Source organism: Schistocerca americana, chromosome 4 (genome assembly GCF_021461395.2).
Source record: "Schistocerca americana isolate TAMUIC-IGC-003095 chromosome 4, iqSchAmer2.1, whole genome shotgun sequence".
NCBI classification, from domain to species: Eukaryota; Metazoa; Arthropoda; class Insecta; order Orthoptera; family Acrididae; genus Schistocerca; species Schistocerca americana.
In genome coordinates, this window is record NC_060122.1 from 109,010,254 (window position 1) to 109,023,953 (window position 13,700).

The following is a 13,700-nucleotide window of genomic DNA, read 5'->3' on the forward strand; positions in this document are numbered from 1 at the left end:
ATTTGACACAGTCACAGTCAAATTCCGGGATGGTTCCTTTGAAAGGGCACAGCCGACTTCCTTCCCCATCCTATCCTATCCGATGAGACCGATGACCTCGCAGTTTGGTCTCCTCCCCCCAAATCAACCCAACCCACTCACGTCGATGAGATATCTAGCTGAAACATTACAAAGTAATATGAAATGGAATGAGCATATGAGGCCAGTAGTAGGGAAGGCAAATGGCTGACTTTGGTTCATTGGGAGAATTTTAGGAAAGTACAGTTAACTTTGAAGGAGACGGCATATAGAACACGTCTGCAAACTATTCTTGAGTGCTATTAGAGTATTTGGGATCCCCACCAGAAAGAATTAAAGAACGACATTGAAGCAATTCAGGAGCGTGCTGCTAGGTTTGTTACTAGTAGATTTGACCATCACATGAGTGTTATAGGTGTGTTTCATGAACTCAAATGGGAATCCTTAGAGGGAAAACTACATTCTGTTCACAGAACACTATTGAGAAAATTTAGAGAATCAGCATTTGAAGCTGACTGCAAAACGATTTTACTGCCATCAATGTACATTTTGTGGAAGGGCCGTGAAGACAAGATAAGAGAAAGTACAGCTCGTATGGAAGCCTGTAGATAGTCGTTTTCCCCTCACTCTATTAGTAAGTGGAACAGGAAAGGAAATGACTAGCAGTGGTACAAGATACCCTCCAACATACACCACATGATGACTTGTGGAGTATGTATGAGATGTAAATCCAGATGGATAATAAACCGAATTCTCACCAAATGTTTGTAAGTTAACCAAAAGATCAGTTCTACCTGCTGTGCAGTCAGAAATCTCTCATTGTGTGGACCGGCAATGTTTTTAGCATACTTTGCAAACTTGCACCAAGTTTGTGTTCTATGGCTAATCTCCTGGGCTTTGCTGCTAAGTTGAAAAAAGCATGCAATAAGAATATTTTATAAAACTGAATAGCCAAACATCATGGAGAAGTCTACCATCAATTTACCTTTGTAGATGTCCATGCACATGTACCCTTCTTTATGTTTATTTTCAACTTTAAATACTATTGATTTTGAAGCCACAAGGCTCCATCTTCAGCCACTAGGATGCAGGAATCATTGTACATCTGCAGCACAGATCATCTAAACATTTTGCTTTCATATCCCTCGTAGTGTTTCTATCACTCACTGAAAACACTAAGCAAATTCTGAATGGTATTTAGTTTAGTTGATATCTTGTGGCTGTATCTGAAAACTGGTCATAAGAATTGATTGTAAGCTCTGAGTTTCAGACATATCAGGAAGCTCATTTGGAAAATACTATCTAGTTCATCAGAAGCGCTTGAAGCCTTTTTTTACTCTTCTGTTTCTTTAGATGTCTCTCTGTTTGTGTCCTTCAGCTGTAGACAGTACCAAAACCCATTACTTTGTGTTAATTTGTAGATTCTTTTTGATATGTTGATTGTATATCATTTTAGTTGTATTGTCAAACAATGGAGAACCAGGATGAAATATAAACAATATTGAAAGGATAGATTGCTACTTACCACATAGAAGAAGTTTTGAGTTACAGACAGGCACAATGGAAAGCATAATAGAAATATTTACACTTTAGGACACAGTCCTTCCTCAGAAATAGATAAAAAAAAAAAAAAAAAAAAAAAACACACACACACACACACACACACACACACACACACACACACACACACAATTGTTTTCTCCTGCTACTAGGGCCTGCTTATTGTAATTGATACTCTGCTGTTTCAAGACTTGGTCCATTCAGTTCTTCTTTTATTATTCAAGTTTAACTCATCTATGGACAAACAGTACAATGTCATTAACAAAATGAAGGGGGTTCAGAGATGTTCCATTAACATGTATTACTTCTCTGTTTTCCCAGTTTAAAGATCTAACAACTTCATCTATGACTGCTAACAGTTTTTGAGAATTATTTGTTGTCTCATATTTGCGTACAAAATATTACAGTATCAGTGCTATTGTTTGATTCCAGCTAAACAAGAAGATGATGAGATGGTGCTGCAGATTATTTATGTTTTCTACCAAATTTTACGTCATATTGCTACTCGTGACTATCTCATTAAAGAAACTGGTATCCTTTTAAAAACTTGAATACGAAACATGATTATTTCAGTAAGTAGAAAAAATGACATAATGTAGTCTAAATTGTATCATGCAACACAATTATTAGTATTTGTATCTGACTTTGTATTTAAGTTTCAATAACACAATTTGTCTAGAAGCTTTAACAATCCTATGCAGAATGAGAAGTGACCAAAAGATCTTACCATTTGTGTGTACATATGTATGTGTAAGCATATGCGCATAATTCATTCCCATCTGGTTCAAGATATCGCTTAGATATTATAATTAATTGATATATGTATGCCTTGTATGACAGAAAATCTGTACCAGTGAAAACAAATCTTATTATCTATGAAATTTGGCCAGCAAACAGTCATATTATTGACACATAAGGGCAGAAATTGAGTGATTTTGTTTTAGGTGAAAGTATTACCTTTCAAAAGCTGAGAGATATGGCTGGAAAGTTCAGTGACTAAGAGCAGAGGAACAAAGAATGAGAGGCTTTTAGAATACCAGAGCTTTTGTTCCATCTCCATTGCCTGATACTATATGTCTTCTTTCTTTTCGGAGGTGACCTGTACACTACTTCATTTTTTCTGACTCCCCTTCTTAGTGTATCATTGTCTGGTTTTAAAACATGCTAGGAAGTATGTTATATCCATCATTTTGATTTGCAGCTCCTTGTATTGGCCGCGTTTGCAGTTAAAATTGCTGGATGTGAAGTCCGCCAGTTATACAAAACACTGTTTTTCTCACTGCCCAAACATGTTTCGCGACCACTGTGCCATCATCAGTGGGTTTTCATTTCTATTTATTCTGCAATGTGGACATTTTTGTTAAATGATTATAAAATTATGTGCATTTTTAGCTCAAACAACAGATTGTTTCTTTTTGTAAATACCTTTACATTTGGTGTGCATGAATTTTCTGGATCAGTTGTGTGTTAATTACTACAGGCAGCTTGTCATCTGCAACCAAATGATGTTGATGAGATTTTTTTTTAATGTTATGTCTTATTGCACCTTATATAACTGTCTTCTTCAAATACATTGCACTATCACTAATTCCATGATAAAAATGAAACAATGGAAAATCCAGGATGCCATGATGTGTATTCATTTCTTTGTCACACTGTTTCCCATGTGTCAATTGAGTATTTGATAAATACCATTTGTGAAGCAACATGTTTCAGCTGTTAAGAAATTCTTCTTTACCCAACCAATGTTTTGGATTACCTCATCAAACTCTTCTTGATTAATAGTAAATTTGCGCACAGCTCAAAAATGTTGTTCTTTGTTTATTTTTTAATGACATTTGCAAATACATCGTCCAGTCACATTAATGTCACCACCACCTACATTGAATGTCAACATGCAGTAACCACTTACAGACGGCAGGTGGGAGCAATAACAAAGGAGAGCATATTAAGTGTGTTGGGGACAAGAGGAAAAACAGTGCCGTAAATCTCATAATGCAGAAATGGATTGATTTACATGATGTGCAAAGAGGACACGATCATTGGCTTTCGAGCCAAGTGATCATTGGCTTTCAAGCCAAGGGTGGAAGCGTCTCCGAAACCGCTAAATGGTAAACTGTTCACATGAAACTGTGGTCATTGTATACCATGGATGGCAAAATAGTGCTTCCCATAATTAGCACTGAGACAACTGTGGGTCACTATGGGCCATAGATGACTGATGTGAACAATGGCTGCAGAGATGTGTGCAGGTGAATATATTTGCAATTGTTGAGAAACTGACCACCCAGATGAACCAAGGGGCTACCAAAACTACCTCCTAAATGAACATTCAGTGAATGTGGCCGCACATGGGCATCCACAGGAGGTGCCTGATTCGCGCAAACATGCTGAATACTATTCATCGCCAACAAATGCAAGCGGTCATGCACTGAGTGGCGACAGGTGGTTTTTTTTTCAGATGAATCACATTTTATGCTTCATTGGGAAGATGACTGTTGGTGTGTACAGCATGAAATATCTGAAAGCAAACACCCAGTAACAATTGGCAGAAGTGTCTAGGGCGGAGGAGGGACTGTTGTGTGGCAATCGCTTATCATTCTGTAAGACACAATGGATCAACAAAAGTATGCTGTGTATTTGAGGACTATGTCCACCCCAACATGCAATTTGTTTTTCTTTTGTACAATGGCATCTACCAGCTGCACAGTGCAATGTGTCACATAGTTAGCAGCATACGTGTGTGGTTTGAAGAACACTAAGATGAGTTTACCATACTCTTGTGGTCACTGAACTCCTTGGATTTAAACCAAATTGACAATCTGTGGGACCATTGTGAATGAGCTGTTTGTGCAATGGATCCTCAGCTGAGAAACTGAGTGCAGCTGGCCATGGCACTGGAATCGGCATGGCTCCTCATCCCTGTCAGTATCTGCCAGAATATCAATGGCTCTCTTCCTGCATGTCTCACAGCACTGTGCAATGCAAAATGTGATTTTTCAGGCTTTTGACAGGTGGTCACATTAATACGACTGGACAGTGTATAAGGCAGCTGCAGAATGCCATCCATCAAAAATACACAGTTGAGTGTTTTTTGTGGCCTGTCTTTTAGTATTGTAACATTTTGGTCTTTCTTGTACTATTGGTGTGGTACAGTCTGAAATTCTCTTTTTTCTGCCACTTTGTGCATAGTTTTGTATGTTCCCTTCAGTCCATCTCATTTTTGCCTGACAATGCTTCACAGGTTATTCGTTTGCTCTCACATACAGTGGAGAAAACTATGGAAATGATCAGCAACAAATCACAGTCCAGTTAGGAGAGACCTAATTTACTGTTACCTAAGTTGCTGCTGTTGTTGTTGTTGTTGTTGTTGTTGTGGTCTTCAGTCCTGAGACTGGTTTGATGCAGCTCTCCATGCTACTCTATCCTGTGCAAGCTTCTTCATCTCCCAGTACCTACTGCAGCCTACATCCTTCTGAATCTGTTTAGTGTATTCATCTCTTGGTCTCCCTCTACGATTTTTACCCTCCTCGCTGCCCTCCAATATTAAATTGGTGATCCCTTGATGCCTCAGAACATGTGCTACCAACTGATCCCTTCTTCTTGTCAAGTTGTGCCACAAACTCCTCCCCAATCCTATTCAATACTTCCTCATTAGTTATGTGATCTACCCATCTAATCTTCAGCATTCTTCTGTAGCACCACATTTCAAAGTCTTCTATTCTCTTCTTGTCCAAACTATTTATCGTCCATGTTTCACTTCCATACATGGCTACACTCCATACAAATACTTTCAGAAGCGACTTCTTGACACTTAAATCTATACTCGATGTTAACAAATTTCTCTTCTTCAGAAATGCTTTCCTTGCTGTTATATGTTGCAAAAATACTGCAGTTATTGGTAGTTGTTGCGTTATGATTAACTGTGGTAAGAAAAATCTCCATTTTTATGGTGCTGAGCCCTAAAGAAATTTTTCATAGCTTCATTGAGAGAGTGTCAATGCATGTGAGGAGATTGTAATCAAGTAAATTACACCTAAGAGTGCTGTTGTCATCAAATGCTGTTTCATATTAAAGGCTGCAGCACACTGTCTGGATTAGAAATCTTAGTGGCTCACCATCCCACACCACAAGTCATAGTTCACCCATGTCACAGTAGTGTGCTTGAAGTTTGTCAACTTACACCAATGAAATGCAAATTTTTGTGGACTTATTTCCCAGTAAGTTCTGAAATGGAGAGGTGTGATTAAGGTATGATTGTGGTTCCACCAGCAGCTTAAGACCCTCTGTGCGGAGGTGCTTACCACATTGTTTCGAATTAAATCTCTGTTATCTTCACCATTGGTCATATTTGTTTATTAATTTACAAAATATTACTCTTTTGAAAATCATAATATACCCTTAACAAACATTTCCAGAGGCACCAGCATATCTGATTGATTTGATGCATGATAAAAATACACAGATCCGGAAAGTGTGTGGTGTGTGTTTGGATATAATAGCGGTATGTTTATTTTGATTTAACTTGTAATTATGTGAGTACTTTGGAAAATTTTGCATGCTTTTAACCATACTTTTTATGTGCTTCTTGAAATGATGTACTCAGGTAAAGTTGTAGGTAGCATAAAGTTATGCAGAGAAGATAGGTAGAGGCCTCCCACATTTTATTATGTCATACCCATTGACGAGAGGTGAAATGATAGCATTTGAAGATGACAATGCTATTGTGGTGGTAAAATGGAAGAATGTTCATAACGTTAGGATGTTATCAACAAAACATACACCTGTTATAACATCAAGCTTAGATTGTACACATCACGATCATCCTCCAACACAAAACCTTTCGAGACAACGGTATGTAATAGTGGAAAATCTGGCAGTGACAGAAGCACCCAGATGGTGCCAATCAATAAGGATGAGTATCAAGTGGTATGGGAAATTAACACTACATTTGCTTTTGGGAACAGGTACAGTAAACACTCACATTGTGTACCAGAGGGCCACAAATATAAAAATACAAATAAGAAAATTTTGAAACTCTCTCGCTACTGAAAGGTTGTCCGTGGATGATGCTATGCCCAACAGTAATAGAGATTTAGAGATCCATAAGAATCAGCAGGGAAGCCTATATGCAGGATGTACGCCCCATGTTACCAGAAGAAGATGCAAACTGCCAAATGCCAAGAAGCGAAGAAAACTGTAAGAAAATCTATGACCAATTGTTCCAGTGTGTTTAGCATGTTTTTACAAAATCCATGTGACATAGTATAATGTAATATGTTATCCTAAATATGAATGAATAAAACATATAAATATTTTTTTTAAGTCATCAGTCTTCTGACTGGTTTGATGTGACCTACCACAAATTCCTCTCCTGTGCCAATGTCTTCATCTCAAAGTAGTGCTTGCAACCTACTTCCTCAATTATTTGCTGAATTTACACCTCTCCATTTTTCTCTACAGTTTTTATCATCTACAGCTCCCTCTGGTACGCTGGAAGTTATTCTATGATGTCTTAACAGATGTCCCAATGTCCTTAACTGATGTCCCAACGTCCTGTCCCTTGTTCTTGTCAATGTTTTTCATATATTCCTTCCCTTGCCAATTCTGTGGAGAACCTTCTACATAAACTCCTGTTTCTTCTCCTATCAGACAAGTCTTCTCCATCATAGAGGCTTTCAATGTACTCTTTCCAGCTATCTGCTCTCTCCTCTACATGTAACAGTGGCATTCCTATTTCTCTTAATGTTACCACCCTTGCTTTTAAATTCACCAAAGGTTGTTTTGACTTTCCTATATGCTTAGCCAGTCCTTCCGAAAATCATTTCTTTTTCAATTTTTTACATTTTTCCTGCAGCTGTTTCTCCTTAGTTTCTGTACACTTCCTATTTATTTATTGTTAAGTGACTTGTATTTTTGTATGTCCCTTTCACCGATCAATTGAAGTATTTCTTGTGTTGTCCATGGTTTCTTCACAGTTACTTTCTTTGTACCTGAATTTTTCTTTCCAACTTCTGCGATTACCCTTTTTAGAGATGTCCATTCAATTTCAACCGAACTGCCTACTGAGCTATTCCTTATTGCAGTATGTGTATCCTCAGAGAACTTCAAGCGTATCTCCTCATTCATTAGTAATTCTGTATCCCACTTATTTATGCACTGATTTTTCCTGACTAGTCTTTTAAATTTCAACCTACTATTCATCATTACTAAATTGTGATCTGAGTCTATTCTGCTTCTGGATATGCCTTAAAGCCCAATATATGATTTTGGAATCTCTGCCTGACCATGATGTAATCTACCTGCAATCTTCCCACATCCCTGGCCTTTTCCAAGTATACCTCCTCTTGTGATTATTGGGCAGAGTATTCACTAGTACTAGCTGAAATTTATGGCATAATTCAATTAGTCTATCTGCTCTCTCATTCCTGGTACCACAGCCTATATTCTTCCTTAACCCTTTCTTCTACTCCTTCCCATACAACTGCATTACAGTCTCCCGTGTCTATCAGATTTTCATCTCCCTTTACATACTGAATTATCTGTTCAGTATCCTCATATACTTTCTCTGTCTCTTTATCTTTGGCTTTTAACATCGGCATGTATACCTGAACTATTGTTGTTGGTGTTGGTTTGCTGTTGATTCTGATGAGAACAGCCCAATCACTGAACTGTCCACAGTAAAGCACCCTCTACCCTACCTTCCTATTCATAATATATTGTACTCCCGTTATATCATTTTCTGCTGCTGTTGATATTATCCTATACTCATTTGACCAGAAATCTTTGTCTTCTTTCCATTCTATTTCACTGACCCCCACTGTATCTAGGGTGAGCCTTAGCATTTCCCTTTCTAAATTTTCTAGCATCCCTACCGTACTCAAGCTTCTGACATTCCATGCCCCGACTCATAGAATGTTATCCTTTTATTGGTTATTGAATCTTTTTCTCATGGTCACCTCCCCCTTATCAGTCCCCTCCCAGAGATCCAAATGGGGGACTGGTCTGGAATTTTTTTGCCAATGGAGAGATCATTGTGACACTATGTCAGTTACAGGCCACATGTCCTGTGGATACACATTGTGTGTCTTCAGTGTGGTGATTGCCTTCTGCATTTTCATGCTGTAGATCATTGCTGATTCTTCTGCCTTCAGGGGTGGTTTTCCACTGCAAGGGCAAGAGAGTTCCCTGAATCTTTCTCCACTCCTCCGCCCTCTTTAACAAGGTCATTGGCAGATTCAGGATGACTACTTATTCTGGAAGTCTGTGGCTGTCATTGGTGATAATGTTTATTCAAAATTTAAGCGCTGGTGGTGCTCAAACTCGGGACTGAGGACATTTTGTTTAGTCACTACAGATAGACCATGGTTGTCCAATGTATAGTATTATGCGTATATTGTTTGTATGTTTAGGTTTTAAATTCTGTAATTATATTTCAGTGCTTATTTCAATAAATTCCTTTGAAAATTCCAACTGCAAGTCCTGTTAACTTGAACAAGAAGAGTGTCACACATATGTGGGTGATGCAGCCCCCACGGAAGCTTCCCAGTTACTGAGATATGGGTTACACAGTGATGAACATGAACATGTTAACAATAAGTGCATGGAGTCTGACATTTCACGTATGCTAACAATGTGGCAGCAGCAGCCTCATAGCATACATTTGAAGAATTGGAAGCTGCACTGATAACATCCTTGGAACATCTCTCTGTGTTTTATGACTGAAACCATCTCAAACCAAATGCTAGATGTCAAAAATAAAGAAATATGCCCCAAAGTTCACAATGTTGCAGTGCTGTCACACGGGTCGGAATCATTAATATGTGGTAGTCGAAAGAGGGTTACAATGATGGCATTTATTAAATGCTGTATAGCAATACCAAGTGGCTTCATCCAGCATGGACTAAAAGCGCATGGAGTTCCTGTGGAAATATGGTTTCAATGAGATGCTGCAACAACAAGGCTGTCAATGGCCTTGTTCAAGTGAATATTTGTCAAATGCAGAAACTCCTGATTTGGCACTATTGCCTTTCCTCCATGCATGCCGTGGTTTATCAGTGTATGACTTTTTCCTATGGTGATGACAGAAAGCCAGAGTGTATGCAGCAAAACTACATAGAGTCAAGGACTTAAAATTTGTCATTTACCAAGAAATTGTGGCTATGACAATACAGACATTAGAGAGTGCTTTGGACAATACTGTGTATCATTTCCAGATGTGTGTTCAGAGTGACAGATGACATCTTCCAGATAATATCTTCCATGTTGTTGTTGTGGTCTTCAGTCCTGAAACTGGTTTGATGCAGCTCTCCATGCTACTCTATCCTGTGCAAGCTTTTTCATCTCCCAGTACTTACTGCAACCTACATCCTTCTGAATCTGCTTAGTGTATTCATCTCTTGGTCTCCCCCTACGATTTTTACCCTCCACGCTGCCCTCCAATACTAAATTGGTGATCCCTTGATGCCTCAGAACATGTCCTACCAACCGATCCCTTCTTCTGGTCAAGTTGTGCCACAAACTTCTCTTCTCCCCAATCCTATTCAATACTTCCTCATTAGTTATGTGATCTACCCATCTAATCTTCAGCATTCTTCTGTAGCACCACATTTCGAAAGCTTCTATTCTCTTCTTGTCCAAACTATTTATCGTCCATGTTTCACTTCCATACATGGCTACACTCCATACGAATACTTTCAGAAATGACTTCCTGACACTTAAATCAATACTGGATGTTAACAAATTTCTCTTCTTCAGAAACGCTTTCCTCGCCATTGCCAGCCTACATTTTATATCCTCTCTACTTCGACCATCATCAGTTATTTTGCTCCCCAAATAGCAAAACTCCTTTACTACTTTAAGTGCCTCATTTCCTAATCTAATTCCCTCAGCATCACCCGACTTAATTAGACTACATTCCACTATCCTTGTTTTGCTTTTGTTGATGTTCATCTTATATCCTCCTTTCAAGACACTGTCCATTCCATTCAACTGCTCTTCCAAGTCCTTTGCTGTCTCTGACAGAATTACAATGTCATCGGCGAACCTCAAAGTTTTTATTTCTTCTCCATGAATTTTAATACCCACTCCGAATTTTTCTTTTGTTTCCTTTACTGCTTGCTCAATATACAGATTGAACAACATCGGGGACAGGCTACAACCCTGTCTTACTCCCTTCCCAACCACTGCTTCCCTTTCATGTCCCTCGACTCTTATAACTGCCATCTGGTTTCTGTACAAATTGTAAATAGCCTTTCGCTCCCTGTATTTTACCCCTGCCACCTTTAGAATTTGAAAGAGAGTATTCCAGTCAACATTGTCAAAAGCTTTCTCTAAGTCTACAAATGCTAGAAACGTAGGTTTGCCTTTCCTTAATCTTTCTTCTAAGATAAGTCGTAAGGTCAGTATTGCCTCACGTGTTCCAGTGTTTCTACGGAATCCAAACTGATCTTCCCCGAGGTTGGCTTCTACTAGTTTTTCCATCCGTCTGTAAAGAATTCGTGTTAGTATTTTGCAGCTGTGACTTATTAAACTGATAGTTCGGTAATTTTCACATCTGTCAACACCTGCTTTCTTTGTGATTGGAATTATTATATTCTTCTTGAAGTCTGAGGGTACACAATATCTTCCATACATAACTGTTATTATCCTATTTTTGACTGCACTGACATACCTTCATTTTTTGTATGTGGTACATTACCTTCTGTTATGTGTATTTCAAAACCATATATTTCCTTTCAGCCACCCCGTGTTACAAAATTAAAATGTTGCAATCATGAATAATTGCGTAATTTGGCTAATGAAATACCTCATTTTTGAAGTATTTTCTGCATTACATGTATTTAATGCCCTGCAGTTTCTCCGTATCATTCATGGTTTGAAGCTAAGCAGTATAATGAACTACTCACTACTTGAAAAAGATATAGATATTGTTCTTATCCACCTGGATATCTGAGCACATTAAAGCACTTACTTCTGGGACACAGGGAGGCATGCCGGTGCCGGGTTGAATCTACCTCACTGATTGACTATGTGGGCTGGTGCGCTGGCCAGCCTCAATGTGGTTTTTAGCAGTTTTCCACATCGACTGAGGTGTATACTAGTCTGGTTCCCACATCGTGTCCCAGGTACATAGATGTAAAACAAAGCATAGGACTTTAGATAGAGAGATGCCGAATAAAACACATTTGGCTGTGAAGAGAGCAATGTGTGATGCCTTCGGTGACTACCATAGCAGAATATTGTGAAATGATGTTTCACAAACCTAAAGAAATTCTGGTTGTATGTAAAGTCTGTTACTGGCACCAAAGTTAGTGTCCAGTCCTTAGTGAATGAGACAGGGGTGAAACCGAGGGTAACAAAGCAAAAGCTTCACTATGTTTTCAAATGTTCCTTTATAAAGAAAAAACCTGGGAGAACTGCCCCAATTTAATACTTGTACCACTGAAAAGATGAATGAAATAAGTATACGTGTCAGTGGTGTAGAGAAACAGCTGAAATCATTAAAACTGAACAAAGCTCCATGGCCCAATGGAATCTCTGTCAGATTCTGTGCTGAATTTGTGGCTGTGTTAGCCCCTCTTCTATCTATAACCTGTCGTAGATCCCTTGAATGAGTAACCATGGCCAGTGCTTGGAAAAAAGCACAAGTCACACCCATCTACAAGACGGGTAGTAGAAGTGATCCGCTAAACTACTGTCCAATATCCTTGACATTGATTTGTTGTAGAATCTTAGAACATATTCTGAGTTCAAACATATGATGTATGTTAAACAGATTGACCTCCTCAGTACTAACCAGCATGAATTCTGAAAACATCGTTCATGTGAAACCCAATTCTCACTTTTCTTCACATGACATACTGAAGGATTTGGATCAAACCAACCGGGTAGATGCAGTATTTCTTGGTATATAGAAGGCATTTGACTCGGTACCACACCTACAATAACTGTCAAAAGTACGATCATATGGGGTATCAAGTGAAACTTGTGACTGGATTGAGGACTTTTTGATAAGGAGTACACAGCACTTATCTTGGCTGGAGAGTCATCATCAGATGGAGTGGTAATTCCAGGTGTGCCCCAGGGAAGTGTGTTGGGACCCTTGCTGTTCATGTTGTATATTAATGACTTTGCAGAAAATATTAATAGTAATCTCAGACTTTGTGCAGATGATACACTTATCTGTTATGAAGTTCTATCTGAAAGAAGCTGCAGAAATTTTCAGGGTCAGATCTTATAAGATTTCAAAGTGGTGCAAAGATGGCAATGTGCTTTAAATGTTCAGAAATGTAAAATTGTGCACTTCACAAAATGAAAAAAAGGTACTCTCCTGTGACTATAATATCAGTGAATCACTGTTGGAATTGGCCAACTTGTACAAACGCTTGGGTGTAACACTTGGTAGAGATATGAAATGGAATGATCACATAGGCTCAGTCATGGGTAAAGCAGGTGGCAGACTTTGGTGTATTGGTATAATACTAGGGAACCGCAGTCAGTCTACAAAGGAGATTGCTTAAAATTGACTTGTGTGACCGGTTCTAGAATATTGCTCAAGTGTGTGGGACCAGTGCCAGATAGGACTAACAGGGGATTTTGAACGTGTACAGAGAAGGGCAGCATGAATGGTCATAGGTTTGTTTTTGACCTTTGGGAGACTGTTATAGAGATCCTGAAGAAAATGAACTGGAATACTCTTGTAGGTAGATGTAAATTATCCTGAAAAAGTCTATTAACAAAGTTGTAAGTAATGGTTTCAAATGATGATTCTGGTAATATGCTAGAGTCCCCTACCTATTGCACACATAGGGATCTTGAGAATATGATTAGAATAATTACTGTACTCACAAGGTATTCAAACAATCATTCTTCCCATGCTCCATAAGTGAATGGGACAGGCAGAAACCGTAACAACTGTTACAATGGGACAAGCCCTCTGCCATGCACTTCATGGTGGTTTGCAGAGTATAGATGCAGATGTAGATACAGGTAGAAGAGGGAATCAGCAACCGTAAGACAATATATTATGAGTTACTACATGAACCATGTTCATGAACCATCGACCTTGCCGTTGGTGGGGAGGCTTGCGTGCCTCAACGATACAGATAGCCGTACCGTAG

General features: G+C 38.7%; 1 protein-coding gene across 5 annotated transcripts in view; it reads left to right on the forward strand.

The window, feature by feature from the left end:
- The window catches only part of LOC124612825 (kinesin-associated protein 3), a 224,990-nt gene that overhangs the window by 151,258 nt on the left and 60,032 nt on the right, over window positions 1–13,700 (forward strand). For all 5 annotated transcript variants that reach the window (XM_047141249.1, XM_047141251.1, XM_047141252.1 and 2 more), the window contains exons 13-14: window positions 2,011–2,109; window positions 5,997–6,082. In XM_047141249.1, the coding sequence (XP_046997205.1) occupies window positions 2,011–2,109; window positions 5,997–6,082 (185 nt within the window). The remainder of the gene's footprint in view (window positions 1–2,010; window positions 2,110–5,996; window positions 6,083–13,700) is intronic.